At 45.3% G+C, this 23,495-nt stretch overlaps 1 protein-coding gene across 1 annotated transcript; it reads right to left on the reverse strand.

Moving 5' to 3' along the window:
* Positions 1-1,662: 1,662 nt before the first annotated feature.
* Positions 1,663-6,878, reverse strand: LOC149467527 (endogenous murine leukemia virus Env polyprotein from Emv-2 locus-like). Its single transcript, XM_089671490.1, has 2 exons — positions 6,750-6,878; positions 1,663-4,413 (listed from the first exon to the last, which is right to left on the reverse strand). The coding sequence occupies exon 2, from the start codon at positions 4,248-4,250 to the stop codon at positions 2,826-2,828; it is 1,425 nt and encodes a 474-aa protein (XP_089527616.1). The 5' UTR covers positions 4,251-4,413; positions 6,750-6,878; the 3' UTR covers positions 1,663-2,825.
* Between the last annotated feature and the right edge of the window lie 16,617 nt (positions 6,879-23,495).

Raw genomic sequence — 23,495 nt, forward strand, 5'->3', positions numbered from 1 at the left:
TAGCTGTGCCCCTCTCAGGTCTCTGAGCGTGCATCCACTAATCCAAGAGCTAGTCTGATACAGACAGCTGATGTAAAGAGGCACTCCAATGGTAACAATCCATGTAACAGGAAACTCTGATTCGGGCACCGGATATAAGGGGGCACTCTGATGAGGGATAGGGACACCTGATGTAAGGGGGCACTCTAATGGGGAAACCTAATGTAAGCGGGATCTCTGATGGGGACACCTGATATAAGGGGGCACTCTGATGGGGAAACCCGATGTAATGGGGACACCTGATGTAAGCAGGATCTCTGATGGGGACACCTGATGTAAAGGGGAACTCTGATGGGGACACCTGATGTAAAGGGGAACTCTGATGGGGACACCTGATGTAAGAGGGAACTCTGATGGGGACACCTGATTTAAGAGGGCAGGCTGATGGGGATACCTGATGTAAGGGTGCACTCTGATGGAGAAACCTGCTGTAATGGGGACACCTGATGTAAGGGGGATCTCTGATGGGGACACCTGATGTAAAGGGGAACTCTGATGGGGACACCTGATGTAAGGGGGAACTCTGATGGGGACACCTGATTTAAGAGGGCAGGCTGATGGGGATACCAAATGTAGAGCAGAGATCCAGTGTGGGTGTCCAGTCCACCTCCAACCAGTGTCTTTGCTGCCTCTTATTTGGAGAAGGACAATCCCACACCACTGTCCAGAATATTGAAGACTTGTTATGTAGAAACGGAATTAGGTTAGTATTTGGTTTTTTTTTTTCATTTTTTGGGGGGTGGGTATTGTTTGTAGGGTACCCTAGCCGGAGCTAAACCTCGAAGCTGGACTCCAGGCATGATCTTTTTTCCTTACTTACATTGGTCCAGCTTGGCACTATATACAGTTGCAAGAAAAAGTATGTGAACCCCTTGGGATTACGTGGAGTTTTGCATGAATTGGGCATAAAATGTGCTCTGAACGTCATCTAAGTCACAACAATAGAAGAACACAGTCTGCTGAACATAATACTACACAAACATTAGATGTTGCTATGGTTTAATTGCACATAACATGTAAACATTCACAGTGCAGGGAGGAAAAAGTATGTGAACCTTTGGACTTAATAACTGGTTGACACTCCTTTGGCAGCAATAACCTCAACCAAACGTTTCCTGTAGTTGCAGATCAGACCTGCACAACGATCTGGAGTAATTTTGGACCACTCCTCTTCACAAAACTGTTTCAGTGTAGCAATATTCTTGGGATGTCTGCTGTGAATCGCTCTCTTAAGGTCATGCCACAGCATTTCAATCGGGTTGAGGTCAGGACTCTGACTGGGCCACTCCAGAAGGCGTATTCTGTGCTGTTGCAGCCATTGTTTTGTTGAATTACTTGTATGCTTTGGGTCATTGTCCTGTTGCATCACCCATCCTCTGCGGAGCTTCAGTTGGCGGTCAGATGGTCTTTCGTTTGTCTTGGAAATTCGCTTTAACGAATTTCTCCTTACCGTGAGTACTCGCAGTTGGATGCGCAGAAATCCCCCATAAAGCTGTGCGAATCTCGCTTACCACGACTGCAGCCAAACTACACGATTCCTGCCCATCCAAATACTTTGGTTCTGTTGAATTTGTGGGTGATGGAGCTCCGTTACCCTGGAATGATCACACGACACTCTAAGGCTGGTTGCAACTCACATAAGGGCTGATTTTAGGCTCCGCTCTCTGTTTTATTAAGAATACACACATGCCCCCCACATGAATAAAGTCAATCCCTCCCACCGAACAATACAATGGGGAGTACCTATACAGAGGATGTACATTCCAATTGGAGCATAGCCTTTGCTATTATCTATCACTGGTCCTCCCCCATGAACCTTCTGAGGTCAGCAGACTTCCTCCCCTTCCCCCCTATGAGCCATCTGAGGTCATATTTCCTGTCCTACTAGCTTCTATTGGTATGTAAAATTCTCTGCACAAGCACTCTCTAAAAATATCAGTCTGTACCTGGATGGGCCCGATACGATCTTTATTAAAACACATCCATCCGAGATACAGTTCAGATTAGTAATGGGTTGTAAGATATGCACAAGCCTACACGTGGAGTTCACACCGCTTGCGCATTGCGTTATGAAGCCCACGTGGTACCATGCTGCTGATATGTGGATACAGGCCCACGGTCTACTGACAGCAGCATTCGCATGGAATGCCGTGGTGGTATACACGCCGGTCTATAAGCGCAGATCTGCCATCTCATCCATTACCAAGCCGAGTACTGTAATACATACATTGTACATGCGCATGGCCCAATTGCAGCCTTCAGAGCTTTAATTAAGCCACACGAGAGACATATGAATAACACGAATACATGACACATTTAAAGTTCGACCAACAATACAAAATTTCCATGACATTCCCTCCTGTTTTATCATATTCTCCTCGTGTCCCTTCTTGATCTTCTTCAGCTTGATGGGTGTAGTCTCAAACTTCAAAGAGTTCCTGTAGTTGTCCCTGAGAATAAAGCTCCACGGGGTACCTGAAACAACAAGACCCGACGCAGACTCGACGCAAACAGGCTTGATTGAAGCAATGATCCTCAAGAGCGTTGGAACCTTCACTACAGGAAGGCTCTTGCAGAAACCACAAACAGACTTGTGGTATGAATAAGGCTTGTGATCCCACGGTGGTCTGGGGAGATCCAGCAATAGATTCTCAAATTGCCCCTGCAGACGGGGCCACACAAGGCTGGTCTCGACCCAGACAGTTTTCCAAATCGCAGACACAAACAATGATGAGGCTTGAAGCTTGCTTGAAGGTCTTGGAGAATGTGGTCTTCAGAGAGATAAATTAGAGGGAAGCCAGGACGTAATCTGTAGAGAAGGTGGTTGGTTGGTGAGGTCTTCCCCCGATCAGTGGTTGGAGTGGGATCCCAGGAGCGGGCATGGAGATGTGGTCGTCTGCCCGAGCTTGGTTTACACGGTCGATGAGGCAACAGGAACATCTCACCGCGGCATATAAAAGGCAGATGAAAAAGAGAAGCATCAGGATATACACTCCCACTTCCTTCAACCAAGATCCGATGGAGAACAGGAAATCTCCCAATCCTCCCAAACCCTTGAACGGATTCCAACCCTCACTAGCTATAGCTCTAGCTTTTCCCTGTAGTTCACTAACTTTGTCCATATGGGCCTGGACCTTGTCATCGGTGTCTTCTATCCAAGTACAACAATCCTCTCCGATGAACTCACAGAACCCCCCTTTGGCGGCTAAAAGATAATCGAGGGCCATCTTCTCCTGAAGCACTAAAATTCCCATCTGCCGTTGTTCTTGGGCAATTTCTCTGACAGCCTCTACGGTCTCGTTAAACATACTATCCACGATGACAGAAAAATTGTTCAGGCGCTTCATAAGTTCTATTCCCCATCCTGTCCATGAGGGGAACCAAGCCCATGCCTGGTCGCCCTCAGAGAACAGCTCCCTGCGAACTCTCCCTGCCATCCTTACCTTCTTGTGGACCATCAACTCTTCATGGTCCATCACTACATAGGATGCGGGGACTAGCTTTATGAGGGCACACGAACCTTTCGCGTTCTGGGGAAATGTTCTATAGGCTGCCGAACCACACAGAAAATAGTATGGACCTGTCAGAGCAGAACAGGAGGAGTTCCTCGTTCGGCCTCTGGTACTGAGCAACAGTTGCACAGACTGGGGGATTGCTCCCTCAGTCTGCACATCACATCCGTCCTTCCAACACACGTGGTCTGGTCGGTCAGTGTGGTTACTCAGAAAGGAAGTCTGGTTAGTCAGATTGACAGTTATACCTCCCTCGCAGGTGGTAATCCCAACAAACTTGTTACCTGTGCCAAAGCTGATGTTAAAGCACACCTGAGGGCTGCCTAGCTGCCCAGTTACCCATAATGGACTGGTGAGGGCCCTACAGGAGCTAGAGCTAATATTGGTGCTGAAACTGATGTTACCTGCTAAAAATGTGTCATTAAGTTCTACCGACAAATGTCTACGTGGGGGCTGACCAGGGGTCCCTTGCTTTTTCATGCCGACGCGGATGTCATATAGGGCATGAACAGCGGCCATTGCGGACATGTGATGACTGGGTGGGGGCTTAGAGCATACCCAACAGTTGGTTTTGTTGGCGGTTCTGGCTAAACGCAGGTGCATTTTAAATAAAAGGTTGGGGTATCTGCCGTCTTTTCCTCCGTTCACACACATGTATGACATACAAACAAAAAGAAAAAGGAAAATGACACCCCTCATTCTCTGGTGTAGCTGAGAAGCTTCTTGCAGTGGCTTGCGTGCACCCAGTTGTCTCGTCCCTCGAGCTTGAGTGAGGTAGGTGTCGTCAGCTGGACTTGGTATGGTCCGGTGAACCGTGGCTCGAGTCCGGTTCTTTGATGTTTCTTTAGGACGACCCAATCACCTGGCTCAATAGAAAGAACACCTGTTATTGTATTTGGATCGGGGAGCGATTCGCGAACCCGATGGTGTATCTTCTGCAGCTCCCGTTGCAGAGATTGCACATAACCTGTAAGCTGTGAATGCAAAGACGACAACTGTTGAGGAAAGTACAACCCTGTTTTGGGAGGTCCCCCAAACAACACCTCGTAGGGTGACAGCCCATGTGGTTGCCGAGGGGCATTCCGGATGTAATAGGGGGCAATGGGGAGACACTCAGGCCAAGGTTTTTGGGTATCGGAAGACGTTCAACCTTACCGCTACTCTCGGGGTGATATGGGGTGTGTCGCCGCTGACTCCAGTTCCACCAAAGAGATGCAGTCGTGTCCTTTGGAAGAGAGATTAGTAGTGGACAAAGAAGACATGTTAGCAGAAGAGGTGTTAGTATTGTTAGTCGTGTTGCAAAATTCAGCACTGTCATTGCTGTCCTCCCCCCCCTTCTCATCTTCCGACACAGGAAGAAGAGAAGCTGGGTTAAGAATAGTGCATCGTTTGATAGTGAGGTTAGTAGGGGTTAGGAGGGTTTTCCCCTGAGAGGGGTACCTTGCCTTGGATGTCCTGTTTTCGCAGGACCGTTCTTGCTGCACTGGTGTCGGTGAGGCAAGGGAGGGGATATTTTAATTCCTCTAGAAAAAGATGGATCTGGGCCGACACCGATTTGTCAACTTCCTATGAGAATTCATAGGAGTTACTTACCATGGTGGTCATAGGGGCGGAGGACTCATCAGGAATGAACTGCCACCGACCTTTAGGTAATTGGGGACAGCTCCTCCTCATGTGCCCCGTTTGGTGGCACTGGAAGCACCTGGGTGGGGGCCTATTCTTCCTGTGACCCAGATCCCTTGGTTTTTCGTGTGGGGTCTGGGACATAAGAACTTTGGCCTTGTCTTGTTTTCTTCTATCCATTTCCCTCTCTATTGCCGCAAGAGTGGAAAGGATAGCAGGGATAGACATCTCATTATATTCGGGTCGGGCCAGAACCAGCCTTTCCCGAATTTTAATATTGATGCCTTCCAAAAATTTGGCCCGCAACAGAATGTGCGTCGCGGTCACCTTTACCCCTTCAGTTGGAGCATCAGGTCCAACTTCCAGATCCGCATCCAGTGCCGTCTGCTTGAGACGGCGCCAGAAGCAGGCGCTTTCCTCATTAGGACCCTGGGTGAGCTTCATCATGTCCGTAGTAGAGGTAGCACCATACATTTCTGGAAGCTTTGCCTTTAGCTGTGTACAGAACTCTTTGCCCCCTGAAGTCATCTCCTCATGCGTGGTTATAGAGCACCCTGCAATCACTGTACTGGCCACTTCCATGCCCACCTTTGCCCGTAGGATCTGTGCACAATCTGACCCGCTCATACCATAGCTGAACTGGTTTTGTCCAAACATTCGAGCAAATCCTCTCGGATTGACTCGATAGTCCGGGAGCTCAGCCAGAATAGTGCGGATCTCTGCCGGGGTGAAGGGGACATGCCAAACTACCCGTTCCCCTAAAGTCCGTTCCCCCCGTGCATTGGGAGGACCTTCAAATTGCTGCACCCTGACTGGATAGGCCTCGGTCCGGGAAGAGTGCAAGGGCTGACCCAGCATCATCGGTGGGCTTAGATTAACCACCTCGCTTACTGCACCTTCAGGTTTGAGGTCCCTCAGATCAGGGTATAGCTGGGGGGCAGGGGTCTGATCAGTGGTTCGTAGCGCTTTGATGCAATCCGCCCTGTTTTTTAACCGGGTGTCTACTCCCCTTGATTCACAGATAGTCTGCAAATCGGTTGTTGAGAAGGCTTCATAGTTGGAAACAGAAGGAGCTGGGGTGAAGCAGGGAGAAGGGAGAGGTAGAGGCAGAGGCTGAGGCATAGATACAGAAGACACAGAAGGTATGTCAAGAGTGACGTCACTAACAGAAGAGACAGGTGCAGTTATACTTATCTCAGCCACTGTTGGTTGTTGGGGAACCCCAGCAGACCCTGATCCTGCCTGCCTTAGTAGAGTCAGCCCTGAAAGAGCTTCCTCCACCTCTGACACTGGATCCTCCTGTTTTATTCCCTCTGGAGGCCAGGTATACATCACCTGGTTCTTCCGGACAGACACCAGTTTATGTATGCCTTGCTTCCCTAATCGGATTGACCTGTGAAGCCATAGCTGTGCGATCTCTAGTTCTGACGCCTGCATCCGTGGTCCAAATTCAGAGATGAATTTTTCCCACCTCCATGCGTCAAATGTACCTTCCCGGGGAATTTCCCATCTGGTACCCTTCGACCATTTATTCCACCTTTTGAGGGGTTCTGTAGACTTCCCCCCCAAACTCACCTTCATCAGTTGTGCAGCTGTCCTTACCCTGAAGAGGGCTGGTTCCCCCTCTCTCTTCATGGACTGACTACTGCCCATCGTGACTAGTCACTGGTATATATCCCGCGTCCGGGTACCTGTTTACCCCCTGGAGCACTCGGTGGGATCCTACCGAGAGGCCTGATTCCACCACTTTCCCAGCACAGCGTAATTTATGTGATACTTATCGATCACCCGAAGCGCATCAAGTGGCGGTCAGACTGAGAGCACACCTCCCACTCCCACAGCGCAATTTGTGTGATCCTGACCACCCGAAGTGTTTGTGGTGACCAGGACTTCCCTGGACCGCCCACTCACACAGCGTAATTTATGTGGTTCTCATCACCCACTGTGTTTGGCAGGCCACACCGCACAATGATGAAAGTGGCTTTTCTCTCCCTGCACACAGTAGCTAACACAAGTCAAAACAAAAAGAGGGGTTCTTGGATGTTACTTAGGGGTCACTGGTTGGGCAGAAACCTGCTAACTGACCTTTAGGAAATTTGTGTAAAAAGAAAAAAAACTTTCCTAATACACACAGAAAAACCCTTTTTCAACCTGAAAAACTGTTAAAAAGGACAAAGTGGATCCTTATGAAAAACATGGGACGTTTCACAGTAAAACAATTACACAGAGGTAAACCGAAAAACTGCGCCAAAAGTAACCTTGTTGCTGACGCAAAAATCACTCCTATCAGCACCGCTAAACGATCCACGTTATACACGCAATCTTTACTGCAACCACCTAGAACCGTTTACACAAAAAGTCTGCTGGACGTGAAACACGCGACACAGCAGCTTAAAACAAACCCGCTTTACAATAAGGAACTACTTTTAACAGGAAAAACACAAGAAAAACATAATCACTATACAAGAAATCTATGTGCAAAAACCCAGACTACACCGCGCTCAATAAATGTGGAACACGTGAGGGAAAACTCGCTTAATACACTTTAAATTGGCTGGCAATACGCAAATTTAAAGCTAAAAGCAAACAAATGAAACTGTAAAAAATTTGGATTAAAAACACAATATGGGTCAAATGCATATAGGAAACTTCATGCACATTGCATAGAGATTACTGCACATTTGGTAGCCAACGAAATGGCCACCAAACAAAAGGAGTCCATGTGGTTTAGTCAAGAAAATGACCCCCCACAGAGGAGCACATGGCAGATACTAGAATGACCCCCCACAGGGAAGCACATGGTAACACTAGAATGGCCCCCCACAGGGAAGCACACGGCAGCCTCTAGCCTCAAAATTGCCTCTTACATAAAACAGACGTTTGGACAGAACATACACTGGACAATTACACAACAATATGAAGCACACATACAACACAATTTGGGCACAATCACAGAACGGACATAAAACACCAACATATCACACTAACATGCACATGTAACAGAAAGGACCCCCTGCTGCATGCTTGCTGGGAGCAGTAATACCACAAAACATTGTACAGATCACATACACACAGAGATCTTACAACAGTTAACAATTAACCTAAGCCTTTCAGCACTGTAATAATTACCTCACGTGGAGGGGGGTAAAGCAATCACCACAGTACCTACAGCCCACAAATACTTACCTAACACTATGCAACAACTTTTACCCACTAAAACATATACCCGTTTAATTTTTGGTTGGAAGATTTTTAAACTTGACCAAATCCAGCCAACCAAAACCCACCCCCCCCTGCTGCTCTCAGCAGAGACAAACCCTCGTCTTTTCACCCACAAATCAAGAGTTTAGGACAAAAAACGAGGTCCTTGTTAAGCGGTATTTCTTGTTAGCTAACAGAGAGCGAAATCAGCCACACGAACACGCAAAAAGCGATCCTCTTAATGGCAGAGAGACCTGAAATGTGCCGGCATACTTTTTGCTAGTTCATGATGGCCATTCCCCCCTCGTTCTAGGTTAGCTACGCAAGAATACGCGTTAGTATCCACCAGGCTCGCCAAACTGTCTTGGAAATTCGCTTTAACGAATTTCTCCTTACCGTGAGTACTCGCAGTTGGATGCGCAGAAATCCCCCATAAAGCTGTGCGAATCTCGCTTACCACGACTGCAGCCAAACTACACGATTCCTGCCCATCCAAATACTTTGGTTCTGTTGAATTTGTGGGTGATGGAGCTCCGTTACCCTGGAATGATCACACGACACTCTAAGGCTGGTTGCAACTCACATAAGGGCTGATTTTAGGCTCCGCTCTCTGTTTTATTAAGAATACACACATGCCCCCCACATGAATAAAGTCAATCCCTCCCACCGAACAATACAATGGGGAGTACCTATACAGAGGATGTACATTCCAATTGGAGCATAGCCTTTGCTATTATCTATCACTGGTCCTCCCCCATGAACCTTCTGAGGTCAGCAGACTTCCTCCCCTTCCCCCCTATGAGCCATCTGAGGTCATATTTCCTGTCCTACTAGCTTCTATTGGTATGTAAAATTCTCTGCACAAGCACTCTCTAAAAATATCAGTCTGTACCTGGATGGGCCCGATACGATCTTTATTAAAACACATCCATCCGAGATACAGTTCAGATTAGTAATGGGTTGTAAGATATGCACAAGCCTACACGTGGAGTTCACACCGCTTGCGCATTGCGTTATGAAGCCCACGTGGTACCATGCTGCTGATATGTGGATACAGGCCCACGGTCTACTGACAGCAGCATTCGCATGGAATGCCGTGGTGGTATACACGCCGGTCTATAAGCGCAGATCTGCCATCTCATCCATTACCAAGCCGAGTACTGTAATACATACATTGTACATGCGCATGGCCCAATTGCAGCCTTCAGAGCTTTAATTAAGCCACACGAGAGACATATGAATAACACGAATACATGACACATTTAAAGTTCGACCAACAATACAAAATTTCCATGACACGTTTTCCTGCAAAATGTCTTGATAAACTCTGGAATTCATTTTCCCATCAATGACAACAATCCGTCCAGGCCCTGAGGCAGCAAAGCAGCCCCAAACCATGATGCTCCCTCCGCCATGTTTTACAGTGGGGATGAGGTTTTGATGTTGGTGTGCTGTGCCTTTTTTTCTCCACACATAGTGTTGTGTGTTCTTCCCAAACAACTCAATCTTGGTTTCATCTGTCCACAGCATATTTTGCCAGTAGTGCTGTGGAACATCCAGGTGCTCTTTTGCAAACTTCAAACGTGCTGCAATATTCTTTTTGGACAGCAATGGCTTCCTCCGTGGTGTCCTCCCATGTACTCCATTCTTGTTTAATGTTTTCCTTATTGTAGATGTGTCAACAAAAATGTTAGCATGTGCCAGAGATTTCTGTAGGTCTTTAGTTGACACTCTGGGATTCTTCTTTACCTCATGCAGCATTCTGCGCTGTGCTCTTGCAGTCATTTTTATAGGATGACCACGCCTAGGGAGAGTAGCAACAGTGCTAAACTTTCTCCATTTGTAGACAGTCTGTCTTACCGTGGACACATGAACATCAAGGCTTTTGGAGATACTTTTGTAACCCTTTCCAGCTTCATGCAAGTCAACAATTCTTGATCGTAGGTCTTCTGAGAGCTCTTTTCTGCGAGGCATGGTTCACATCAGACAGTGCTTCTTGAAACCAGTAAACCCAAAACAGGTGTGTGTTTTTTAAGGGCAGGACAGCTGTCAGCAACACATCCAATATCATCACACTGATTGGAGTCAAGGTTGGCTCACTCCTGGCTCCAATTAGCTCTGGGAGAAGTCATTAAGCTAGGGCCTCACATACTTTTTCCTCCCTGCACTGTGAATGTTTACATGTTATGTGCAATTAAACCATGGCAACATCTAATGTTTGTGTAGTATTATGTTCAGCAGACTGTGTTCTTCTATTGTTGTGACTTAGATGATGTTCAGCAAACAAGAGATCCCTGTGCTCAAATCCATACAGCTAGTGCATGCATTTATCCATCAGGTGCTAAAGGGGTGTAACCACATTAACTCTAGAAATTCTGAAGGACCCTCTGCACACTGGTATATACCCTTTCAAGCAAATATCCCTATTTATTGCATAGTTTGCTTGAAAGGGTATATACCAGTGTGCAGAGGGTCCTTCAGAATTTCTAGAGTTAATGTGGTTACACCCCTTTAGCACCTGATGGATAAATGCATGCACTAGCTGTATGGATTTGAGCACAGGGATCTCTTGTTTGTTGTATTGTTGGGTCAGTAGCCAGACCTGAACCTTGTAGCTCTCCCCATTGTGTCTTTTCCCCTATGCTAGCATTGTGTCCACAGTAGCACTTGCGTAGGCAGGGCAGAGTAGGACTGGCCATAGAGGGATTACTTTGACGCAGTTGGCCAGCTTAAGCATGTATTGCAATATGTGTGAACCAAATATCCCTATTTATTGCATAGTTTGCTTGAAAGGGTATATACCAGTGTGCAGAGGGTCCTTCAGAATTTTTAGATGATGTTCAGAGCACATTTTATGCCCAATTCATGCAAAACTCCACGTAATCCCAAGGGGTTCACATACTTTTTCTTGCAACTGTAAGTATGCATATTTCATACCTGAGGCCCACTGGGGAAGCTGAGAACCATTGTAGTAGTTGGCACTACTATACAGATAGCTGCAATCTTCTGGGCAGGGGCAGACTGACCATTTGGAAACTCGGGCTATGCCCGAGGTCCCAGAGTCAGTAGGGGGCCCCATGAGATGCCCCTGGTACCTTTTTCATAGGCTTTTTTGAGTTTGGGCAAGGACACAGGGGCCCCATGATCCTCTATTGCCCGGGGGCCCCATGAGTTGTCAGTCTGCCCCTGCTTCTGGGTCTTATGCTGAGCGGCTTCCCCTGACCACACGGGGTCGATTGCTCAGTACTGCTGCCATTCATAAAACACCTTGTATTTTGTAAGTTGTTTTCCGATTGGTGGAGGACATGATGTCACCTTCCTCCTCTCTGCCTTGTCTAATCAGAGAAAACCTTGTATTCTTTGAATAAATACAAGGAGTGGAATTTGTCAAAACCTGAGCAGACAGAAACCAGAGGAGCTGTATGTGGCAACCAATCAGAATTTATCTTTAGCTGGTTTAAGCTTTGAAAATGAAAAACGTCAACTGATTGGTTGCCCTGAACAGCTGGTCCAGATTCTGACTGCTCTAGTTTTGATAAATTTCCTTCAAGGTGCTCTGTGAATGGTGACAGTGCAGAGCAAGCAAACCCCTGTGGTTGGTGCAGAGGGAAACCACTTGGCACTGGACCTGGAAAGATCGTGGTTTTCACTGTAGTAGCACCACGTACTACAGTGATTGGCCACTTCCCCAGTGGCCCCTCTAGTATAAGAATGTATACTTACACTCACTGGCCACTTTATTAGGTACACCTGTTCAATTGCTTGGTAACACAAATTGCTAACCAGCCAATCACATGGCAGCAACTCAATGCATTTAGGCATCTACACGTGGTGAAGACAACTTGTTGAAGTTCAACTGAGCATCAGAATGGGGAAGAAAGGGGATTTGAACGTGGCATGGTTGTTGGGACCAGACAAGCTGATCTGAGTATTTCAAAAACTGCTGATCTACTGGGATTTTCACACACAGCCATCTCTAGGGTTTACACAGAATGGTCCGAAAAAGAAAAAATATCCAGTCAGTGGCAGATCTGTGGACAAAATGCCTTTGTTGATGTCAGAAGAGAATGGGCAGACTGGTTCGATGAAAGAAATTAAACAATAACTCAAATAAGCACTCGTTACAACCAAGGTGTGCAGAACACCATCTCTGAATGCACAATACATCCAACCTTGCAGCAAATGTACTACAGCAGCAGAAGACTACACCGAGTGCCACTCCTGTCAGCTAAGAACTGGAAATAGAGGCTATAATTCACACAGGCTCACCAAAATTGGACAGTAGGAGATTGGAAGAACGTTACCTGGTCTGATGAGTCTTGATTTTCCTAGAGATGGTTGTGAATGGAAATCCCAGTAGATCAGCAGTTTTTTTAAATACTCATACCAGCCCGTCTGCCACGTTCAAAATCACTTAAATCCCCTTTCTTCCCCATTCTGATGCTCAGTTTGAACTTCAGCATGTCATCTTCATCAAGTCTACTTACCTAAATGCATTGCGTTGCTGCCACATGATTGGCGGAATAGCAATTTGTGTTGCCAAGCAATTGAACAGGTGTACCTAATAAAGTGGCAGGTGAGTGTACATTGGTCCAGTTTGGGCCAATATAAGTATTCCATAAAGTCATACCTGGAGTTCAGTTTGGTCTGGAGTGCAGCTCATCTTGGAGTGTTGAGCAGGTCACCCTCTATGGTGGGTATGCAGAGGACAAGCTACTCTGCACAGGACCAGTAGATTTTGACTATCACTGTAGTAGCACCAAATATCACAGTGCTTGTCCACTTCCCCAGCAGCCCCTCAGGTATGAAATGTGCATAATATCAAGAGAAAAAAGCAAAATCAGCGTTCAGGTCTATAAGCATCTCAGGAGAATGGTAACAGTCACTTGCTGAGGTGTGGCCCTCTAAAGATCGGAGAATCTAGATAATACTGGAAGAAAGCAAAAAATGTCTCACTCTCCTCATGCATTAGTTTGATAAAAAACTTTATTGAATTTATTGAAAATGACAAAAGTATATACTCACTAACCAAGAGTAGGCTTCCAACATGTCTAGTTGTTTTAGCTCTGAGGAAGGGAGTTGGTCTCCCGAAACGCATTAGCACACCCTGTTGTAAGACCACCATTTGCTTTGACTGTCACATTGGTTCCTTGTTTGTTTACTTGACTCTTGGTTTGTGAGTATATGCTTTTGTCATTTTCAATAAATAGTATTTTATCACGGTAATGCATGGAGAGTGTGCCCTTTTTTGCTTTCTTCCATGAAATGTGTATACAGTACATACACTGTTCCAAGCTGGACCAAAGTAAGGGTTCATATGGTCTTTATTGTATACTTAGGGCTCATGCAGGGGCGGACTGACAACTCATGGGGCCCCCGGGCAATAGGGGATCATGGGGCCCCTGTGTCCTTGCCCAAACTCAAAAAAGCCTATGAAAAAGGTACCAGGGGCATCTCATGGGGCCCCCTACTGACCCCGGGCCCTCGGGCAGTGCCTGAATTTCCAAATGGACAGTCTGCCCCTGGGGTCATGTACATGGGGCATTTGGAAAACTCTTCTGACTGCTGGAAAACGTAGGTTAAAAAAATGTCGGTTTAGCTGTGTTTGCATACCGCATTTATGCGCGTTTATGAGTGTTTGCATTTAAAAGCGTTTTTAAAAGATAACCTCAGGAGACCTTCCCAAATGCCCAGAGTGCACTCCTAGTGCATTACCATGATAAAATAGGATTTATTGAAAATGACAAAAGTATATACTCACAAACCAAGAGTCATGTAAACAAACAAGGACCCAATGTGACAGTCCCGGCAAATGGTGGTCTTGCAACAGGGTGTGCTGACGCGTTGCGGGAGACGAACTCCCTTCCTCAGATCTAAAACAACTAGACATGTTGGAAGCCTACTCTTGGTTTGTGAGTATATACTTTTGTAATTTTCAATAAATCCAATTTATGTACACTGCAGCTGATAAACTGGCGTTCAGGAGCTTTTCTGCATTTTTTTCAGCAGCCCCTGAACTCTCCCTAATGTTTTCCTATGTGTCCATGTACACATAGTCATTTACAGTCGTTTACAGGCAGTTGAGTTTACAGTCGTTTTTTTGAACGCGCCAAACTTGCATTCAGGAGTAGATTTTATCAGCGTTTCAAACGGCAAATGCTTGTGAACGCGGTTAACCGTTTATAAACATTTTGAACTGTTCCCTATCCAGATGCTATGCAGACCTTTTTTTTTTCATCATCAGAAATGCATGGAAAGTGTTTCCCATGTATTCAAATGGACTCGGTACACCAGCACAGTCAGTTCCAGGTTTTGCGTGAAGGAAAAAATGGTAGAACGTGCCGCATTATGCTCATGATGGTATCCATAGTGAATACAACCAGAAAAGACTGGTAACCTCAACACATACTACTCTCTCTGCTTCTGCTCTGTCTCTTTCTTTCAAAATGTCTGAAATAGTTAATTTTTTACTGTTTTTCAGTGCATTCTGGGCATTTGGGAAGGCCTCCTGAGGTTATCTTTTAAATATGATTCTAAATGCAAATGTGCTAAACTGATGATTTTTTTAACCTACGTTTTCCAGCAGTCAGTTTCCATAGTTCAGAAGCAGGGGAAGACTGATCATTTAGCCAATTGGGCCCTGCCCAAGGGCCCAAAGTCAGTAGGGGGTCCCATGAGATGTCCCTGGTACCTTTCATAGGCTTTTTTGGGTGAGTTTGAGGTGCATTTGATTATTTAAAAAAAAAACATCTTTTTGGCTAATTTCTTTGTTATGAGGTAGGAGATCAGACTGGCTTTGTAACGGCTGTCATAGCTGTGCAATTGGAAAAGAAGTAAAATATATGTTTTAATAAGCAATACCTTCATGGTTTAAATAATGACGCAACACATGTGCTCTGATAAAACACAACTCCTCGGCATGTAGGAAATGGTATTGACTTTGTACAGAACTGTAGAAAATCTGTAAGGACGTTGAAGTGGGCCCAGGACAGATGCCAGCAGCTGAACATCTGAAGAGAGTTATCTGCAGGGGAGAGTGAGAGCTCTTTGTGAGAGTGGCAGATCAGCTGTACACATGTGCTGTACAGACCTCCCTTCCCAGCTTAGTGTCAGCCACCTGATTCCACTTTAAATAATTCCTCGGTCAAAAGGGAGGTGGATGGGAAAATTGCTACCAGGGGGCTCCCTCTCCTGACAAGTCCTATATACTTGTAAAGGATTAAAGGGGGGAGTGCCTGCCATCTGAAGGGAAGCCTCTAGCCCCTTCTTAGGTTGACAATAGGGGATACTAGTTGCTTTGAAAATGTTTAACCCAGTAGGTCCCAGATGATGACATCTCTTAGCAATCGCATTTAGAGACTTGTCCTTTTCGTCAGGAAGCTTCCCATAGGGAAGTCACATCAGCAGCCCCCTCATCCTCGTTTGCTAATACTGAGCCTGGGAAAAAGTAGAAGAGGGAAACAGAAGACCTGGGGGCTTAAAGACAGACTGGAAAACCTGGGGGAGGAGGGAGCATTGGGATTCCTAACCCAAAAAACATACACTTGTAGATCATATATCCTGGAATATTCAAAGGACTTCAATAAACATCTGTCTGTGCATCTCGTAATGCATAAATGTTTAAAGATTAGCACGTTTTCATACACGGTGTATATGGATGTGTTCAGGAAAGCATAACCTTTAGTAATGCATAGCAACCAATAAGAATTCATATTTCACTGGACTGAGTAGAGGGAACTGAAATCTCATCATCTCACATTGGTATTGCCGTTGACACTTTGTCATTGCTCTTTGCACTTCATTTTTAAAGCGGAGTTCCAGCCGTTTGATTATTTTTTTTTTAAAGGCACCCACGTGAGAGTGGCAGCTTAGGCAATGCAAGTTGAGATCACCTGTACTTGTAATCCTTTGCTTTCCTTAGAAAAAATACATTTATTTACTGCACCCCAATATTGTGAACGCTGTCATCTTAAGTGTGGGCACCTGAAGCTCGCTCAGACATTCTTCTGGGAAATTGTGCAGCTGGCTACCCAGCATGCACTTCCCATTTTGGCTCCTGCGCAGTGTGAAGAAGGAGCGATCTCGCACCTGCGCAGTCTGAATGAGGAGCGATCTCGCACCTGCGCAGTGTGAAGGAGGAGCGATCTCGCACCTGCGCAGTGTGAAGGAGGAGCGATCTCGCACCTGCGCAGTGTGAAGGAGGAGCGATCTTGCACCTGCGCAGTGTGAAGGAGGAGCGATCTCGCACCTGAGCAGTGTGTAGGAGGAGCGATCTCGCACCTGCGCAGTCTGAAGGAGGAGCGATCTCGCACCTGCGCAGTGTGTAGGAGGAGCGATCTCGCACCTGCGCAGTCTGAAGGAGGAGCGATCTCGCACCTGCGCAGTGTGAAGGAGGAGCGATCTCGCCCCTGCGCAGTGTGAAGGAGGAGCGATCTCGCACCTGCGCAGTGTGAAGGAGGAGCGATCTCGCACCTGCGCAGTGTGTAGGAGGAGCGATCTCGCACCTGCGCAGTCTGAAGGAGGAGCGATCTCGCACCTGCGCGCAGTGTGAAGGAGGAGCGATCTCGCCCCTGCGCAGTGTGATGGAGGAGCAATCTCGCCCCTGCGCAGTGTGTAGGAGGAGCGATCTCGCACCTGCGCAGTCTGAAGGAGGAGCGATCTCGCACCTGCGCAGTCTGAAGGAGGAGCGATCTCGCACCTGCGCAGTGTGAAGGAGGAGCGATCTCGCCCCTGCGCAGTGTGAAGGAGGAGCGATCTCGCCCCTGCGCAGTGTGAAGGAGGAGCGATCTCGCCCCTGCGCAGTGTGAAGGAGGAGCGATCTCGCACCTGCGCAGTGTGAAGGAGGAGCGATCTCGCAATCTCTAGGGAATGCCCGATGATGTAATCGGCAAGGCAGCCAGGACCAGAAGAGGAGACAGAAATGACCAATAAAAGGTATTTAGGGAAACAAAATCTACATATATATTGCCAAAACGGACTGTGAAGAGGGAGACCATTGTCTTTCAAGGGAGTAAAAAAAAGGCTGGAACTCGGCTCTAACAAGCAATGCCATAAGTGAAATCAATGAGTAAGAGGGCCCATTCTTACCAGGGTGGTCTGTTGTTTTGTATTTAACCCCTTGCCTACAGGGCACTTATACCCCTTTCCTGCCCAGGCCAATTTTCAGCTGTTACACTTTAAATGACAATTGCGCGGTCATGCAACACTGTACTCATATGAAATTTTTTATCATTTTTTTGAGACAGATAGAGCTATATTTTGGTGGTATTTATCACCTCTGGGTTTTTTATTTTTTGCTAAACAAACCAAAAACAACTGAAATTTTTTTAAAACAAAACGTTTTTTCTTTGTTTTTGTTATAAATTTTGTAAATAAGTGATTTTTTTCCTTCACTGATGTGCGCTAATGAGTCTGCAGTGATGGGCACTAATAGGCTGCACTGATGGGCAATGACAGGCATCACTGATGGGCACTGAAAGGCAGCACTCATATATGGAACTGTTAGGCGGCAATGATAGGCAGCCCTGACGGGCACTGATAGGCGGCACTGATGGGCACTGAGAGGCGGCACTGATTGTCAGCACTGACTGGCATTGATAGGTGGCACTGATAGGTGGCACTGAAAGGCAGCTCAGATAGGCACTGATATGTGGCATTGATGTGCACTGGTAGGCACTGGCTGGTGGCATTGATGGGCACTGACAGCTGGCATTGATGGACACTGACAGGTGGCACTGCTGTGGCTACACTGATCATCAGTGCCCTGATGATCAGTGTATATGTCCCTTCTGAGGAATGCCGATTACCGGCTCTCCTCTCCTCTCGAGCTGTCTGTGGGAGACCAGATATAGCGAATGCAGGTTCCTGGGTTTAGTATCACTTTAATTTGTATTTACTGTACTTTGCAATGCACTACAATTCCATTTACAATGGATGGAACTGCAGTGTACCAGTAATGTGTCCCCATGGTGCAGTGGTGTGAATAAGTCCTTGCACAACTGAACAAGTATTGATAATGTTTTTAAAAAGCAAATGGGAGCAGCTTGCACAAGAGATAGTGACAAAAAATCTCAAAAAACAAATATATAGAAAGTGCAGCGCGTGAAAACATATGAAGTGAATAATAAACCAATACAGTGACAAAAAGTATATAAATTAAATATGAATGAATCTCAATGTGACCAATAAAATAATTAACAAAAAAGTATTTCCAATATATCTGTATGTCAGTGATATGACAAAAGCAATCACAGCAAATAGTGTTCAGTCCCACACAGTGCTCTGGAATCCGATCTACAATCAGCCATCATTTTGCACTCACCAGAGGGCTAGTAGTAGCATGTATGTCATGGGGTCTATACCCTCCATTCTCCAGTAGCTCTACTGGTCAATCAATCCAAGATGGCCACCATTCCGAAGCACGGACAAGGTGGCGTGACGTCAGCATGTAGGCTCCACCCAAGCCGTTGTGCAATTTAACAAGTATTGATAGTGTGCGAAAGTCAAAAAGTCTGCTTAAAGATGAAATTATATCTTTTGCATACTTACATTGGGCCATCTTTGCTCAATATTTAATTTTTTATTTAATTTGATTTTTGGAAGCAGTGGCTTCACTAACATTGGGCCTCCAGGGCATGTTCCCCACATCTCCTATGGAATTCCCCAAGTCCCTGATGCCAGGACTGCCCACCACTGCAGCAGCCATCACCCCTCCCCTCCGACTGCTTGTCACTGAAATAGTGGAAGCTGCCACTAGGACTCTGATGTGTCACATGACATAAGAAAAAGGGAGCCTGGGAGGAGAAACATCCTCTGGAGGATTCTGCTGTGCTGAGATCTGTATATTCAGGTATGGAGGGGACACAATGACCTGGGAGGGATTACAAAGGTTTCTGTCTGAAGGAAGAGATTTTGTGCTGGGATTGAGGATTTGGGTAGGGAGATAATTTGTGCTGTGAGAGGTGATAGGGGGAGGAATTGGTTGGTGAGGGGGGAATGTTTAGGGAGGTAGCAGATTTATGCTGGGAGGGGGAATTTTACACTCTCCTGACCTCTACGCTCTGAACTGGATGGACCTTTGTCTTTTTTCAGCGAGGCTAACTATGTAACTATGCACGTCATACTCCTGACCTCTGAACTCTGTGTATTCCTGCCCCTGCACAGAGTGCATTACATGTACCTGACCACTGCATTCTGTGCATTACTTACTCCTGACTACTACACTCAGGGGTCTCTTGCATGACTTTACATAGTTAGTCTGGCTGAAAAAAAGACAAAAGTCCATCTAGTTCAACTAGTAAAAAAAAAAGTTATAATTCTACACCCACAGTTGATCCAGGGGAAGGCAAAAAAACCCCAGTAAAACATGATACAATTTGCTGCTGCAGGGAAAAAAATTCCTTCCTGATCCCCTGGGAGGCAATCGGATATTCCCTGGATCAACTTTACCTATAAATGTTACTATCCAGTTATATTCTGTGTATCTAAGAAAGAATCCAGGCCTTTTTTAAAATAATCCATTGAGTTGGCCAGATTCAACTCTTGGGGAATCTATTCCACATTTTCACAGCTCTCACTGTGAAGAAACCTTTCCGAGTTTGGAGATTAAATCACTTTTCCTCCAGATGTAAAGAGTGCCCCCTTGTCCTTTGTGATGACCTCAGGGTGAATTGCTCTACACCGAGTTCACTATATGAACCACTGATGTATTTATACATGTTGATCATATCCCCCCTTAATCTCCTCTCCTCAAGAGAGAATAAATTCAGTTCCTCTAATCTTTCCTCATAGCTGAGGTCCTCCATGCCTCTTATCAGTTTGGTTGCCCTTCTCTGTACTTTCTCAAGTTCCCCGATGTTCTTTTTGTGAATTGGTGCCCAAAACTGAACTGCATATTCCAGATGAGGTCTTACTAATGATTTGTACCGGGGTAATATGATATCTCTCTCTGGAGTCTATACCTCTTTTAATACAAGATTAAGAGGATTTTGCTCGCTTTAGACTCGCTCATACGTTGTTTTTGCACTAAGAATTGGATGCTTTTTTACTATTTAGTAAAAATACGAGGGGCATTAAAGTCAAACTGGGAGTTTTGAGTTTTATAGGAAAAGAAAAAATTTCAAGGAGTTTAAACTGCATTTATTTTTCAACATACTCCCCTGCTACATTTATACATTTATCCCAGCATTTAACTAATGTCTGAAAATCTTCAGCATAAAAAGATTTGTCAGTGTGCCTGAACCATCCTAGGACAACCTGCTTTAATTCATCATCATTGTGTTCACTGTTCTCACATAAAGATTCATCTTTTGTGCAATTTCATAACAGGTTATGCATCGATTATCCAGCATTCTCTCTGGAGTCTATACCTGTTTTAATACAAGAGAGGATTTTGCTCACTTTAGAAACCGCTTTACATACTCCTGATCCTTACATTCTCTGCATTATACACCCCTGTCCCCTGCACTTTGTGCCCTACAGACTCCATCACTATACTGTACATTACATACTTCTGTTCACTGTCTCATCAGCTGGATGCTAAGCAGTCCCTGACTATTTTAATGACATTTTTCTTTAAGATAGGCTCAGGCAAAGCATTAGCTCTCTTTCTATATTCTGTGTGGACAAAATAATATACATTGGAAGTATTTTTTTTTTTAAATGATTGTCCTGAGGTTTACAGTATACATGTATACAGAATCTTGCTTGTGGCACAGCAATCAAAGCATATTTCGTGAGTACAAGGAGGCTTGGGTGTCATTTAGCCCTTTAAACCTCTCCCACTGGTAACATATTTTGGCCACAACCACTGTTCTCTTTTGAGTGCCCAAAAATGCAACACACTTGTCTGAAGGGCTTCTGGAGATGCTGCAAATCACTGTAGTAGCCTGTGCTACAAACAGTGAGAGCTGTGATCTTCAGGGACCTGTTTGAGTCCCATTTTCTTTTGCATTCTGAACACAGTAATTTCTTGCTCGGCCTTGTATTTTTTTTCTATGAATATAAGACATTGTCTGATTGATGAGGCAGAGATCATGATGTCAATACCCCGCCTCTACATTTTGTCCACTCAGAGAATCTTTGAAATGTATACAGTGCACACACACATGCTCCAATATTTAGGGTATGCTTGCGACTATTTTTTTTAACCTCACTCTGGGTGGTGAAAACTTAAGTGCTCCAGACCACTCCACTTCATATGATGCTCTGTACATTACATACTCCTGACCTCCTCACTTTGTACACTGCACTGTACATTACATATTCCTGGCCACACCGATGTATATGCTGTACTGTAACTGACATACTCCTCACAGCTCCATACTGCACACTATACTGTATGTTACCTATTCCTGACCACACTACTCTGTGTGCTGTATGTACATTACATGCTCCTGACCTCCCCACTTTGTACACTGCACTGTACATTATATAATCCTGGCCACACCGATGTATATGCTGTACTGTAACTGACATACTCCTCACAGCTCCATACTGCACACTATACTGTATGTTACCTTTTCCTGACCACACTACTCTGTGTGCTGAATGTACATTACATACTCCTGACCTCCCCACTTTGTACACTGCACTGTACATTACATATTCCTGGCCACACCGATGTATATGCTGTACTGTAACTTACATACTCCTCACAGCTCCATACTGCACACTATACTGTATGTTACCTATTCCTGACCACACTACTCTGTGTGCTGTATGTACATTACATAGTCCTGACCTCCCCACTATGTACACTGCACTGTACATTATATAATCCTGGCCACACCGATGTATATACTATACTGTAACTTACATACTCCTCACAGCTCCATACTGCACACTATGCTGTATGTTACCTATTCCTGACCACACAAATCTGTGTGCTGTATGTACATTACATACTCCTGACCCCACCACTCTTCATACAGTACTGTATGTTACATACTCCTGACCAAACTATTCTGTACCTTATGTACTCCTAACTATACTACTTTTTGTGTTGTACTGCACATTATAATACTTCTGACTTCTCTACTCTGTACAAACTAGTATGTGTTACATACTCCTTACCTCCCCACATTCTAGGGTGTACAGTGTATTACATACTCCTGACCTTCGCACTTCTATGTTGTGCTGTTCTTTACACAAAGTACTTCTGAATGCAGCACTCTATACACTCTACTGTAAATTCCGTACTGCTGACCACATCACTCCATGCAATGGATGCAACATAATCTTAATAATACACTTAGTAAGATTTACTTTATTGTGTAACAGACTTCTAACCAGCTTAGTTTACTTTTCATCAGTCTAGGATGGTTAGAAGAATGAAAGATGAGTGCAGAGAGTGTGATTTCAAGTAGCATGTGTAAGAGACAAGTGCAGAAGGTTTGAAGGCAGACAGTGTGTGCAGAAGAGTATTGATAAGTGTATGAAGACAGGTAGTATATGCAGAAGAGGCATGTGGAGCATATGACAGCGGACAATATGTCTAGGAAGGGAATGCAGGGGAATTGTGACAAATGTATTGTTTTGCAAAAGGGATGGAGAAGTATGAGAGGGCAAGTTTGGATAAAATACATGGTTTTATCCCTGGTATTTTTCTTTTTTTTTATTGTGATGACATATCCTCTTAATGAGCCAATGAGAAGAGAAAGGGGGTGGGGTGGGGTGGTGCCGAGCTACAGTTCCTTGTGTGAATGGACACATGGAGCAGCGGGTGCCCCCATAGCAAGCAACTCGACAGGAGGGAGGGGTCAGGTGAGCCTGCGGGAGAAAAGGAGGATCCTGGCTGCTGTTTGCAAAACTACTGCACACAGCAGGTAAGAATAATGTTTGTTATTTTTAGAAAAAAAAAGTGCATCACCGTAGTGAGGACACAGGCCGCAACAAAAACCTGGCAGTAGTCCTAGCCCTTCATCACTCTTTTCAGAAAAATATAAAAGATCGCTTTAGATGCAGTTTTAGATATTTATCTCCAGCTAATAAATGTAACTGCATTTTGGTTTAAGTCTTACAATCCTCATAATTTAGTTCTAAATCCAAAAACGTTTGTGATGGTCTAGGTTGTTCTTAAAGAAAGTTATATATTCCAAAGCTAGGAACAAATAGTAATGT

Source organism: Staurois parvus, unplaced genomic scaffold (genome assembly GCF_062004578.1).
Source record: "Staurois parvus isolate SC_StPar_1 unplaced genomic scaffold, SC_StPar_1.0 ptg000106l, whole genome shotgun sequence".
In the NCBI taxonomy this organism is placed as follows: domain Eukaryota; kingdom Metazoa; phylum Chordata; class Amphibia; order Anura; family Ranidae; genus Staurois; species Staurois parvus.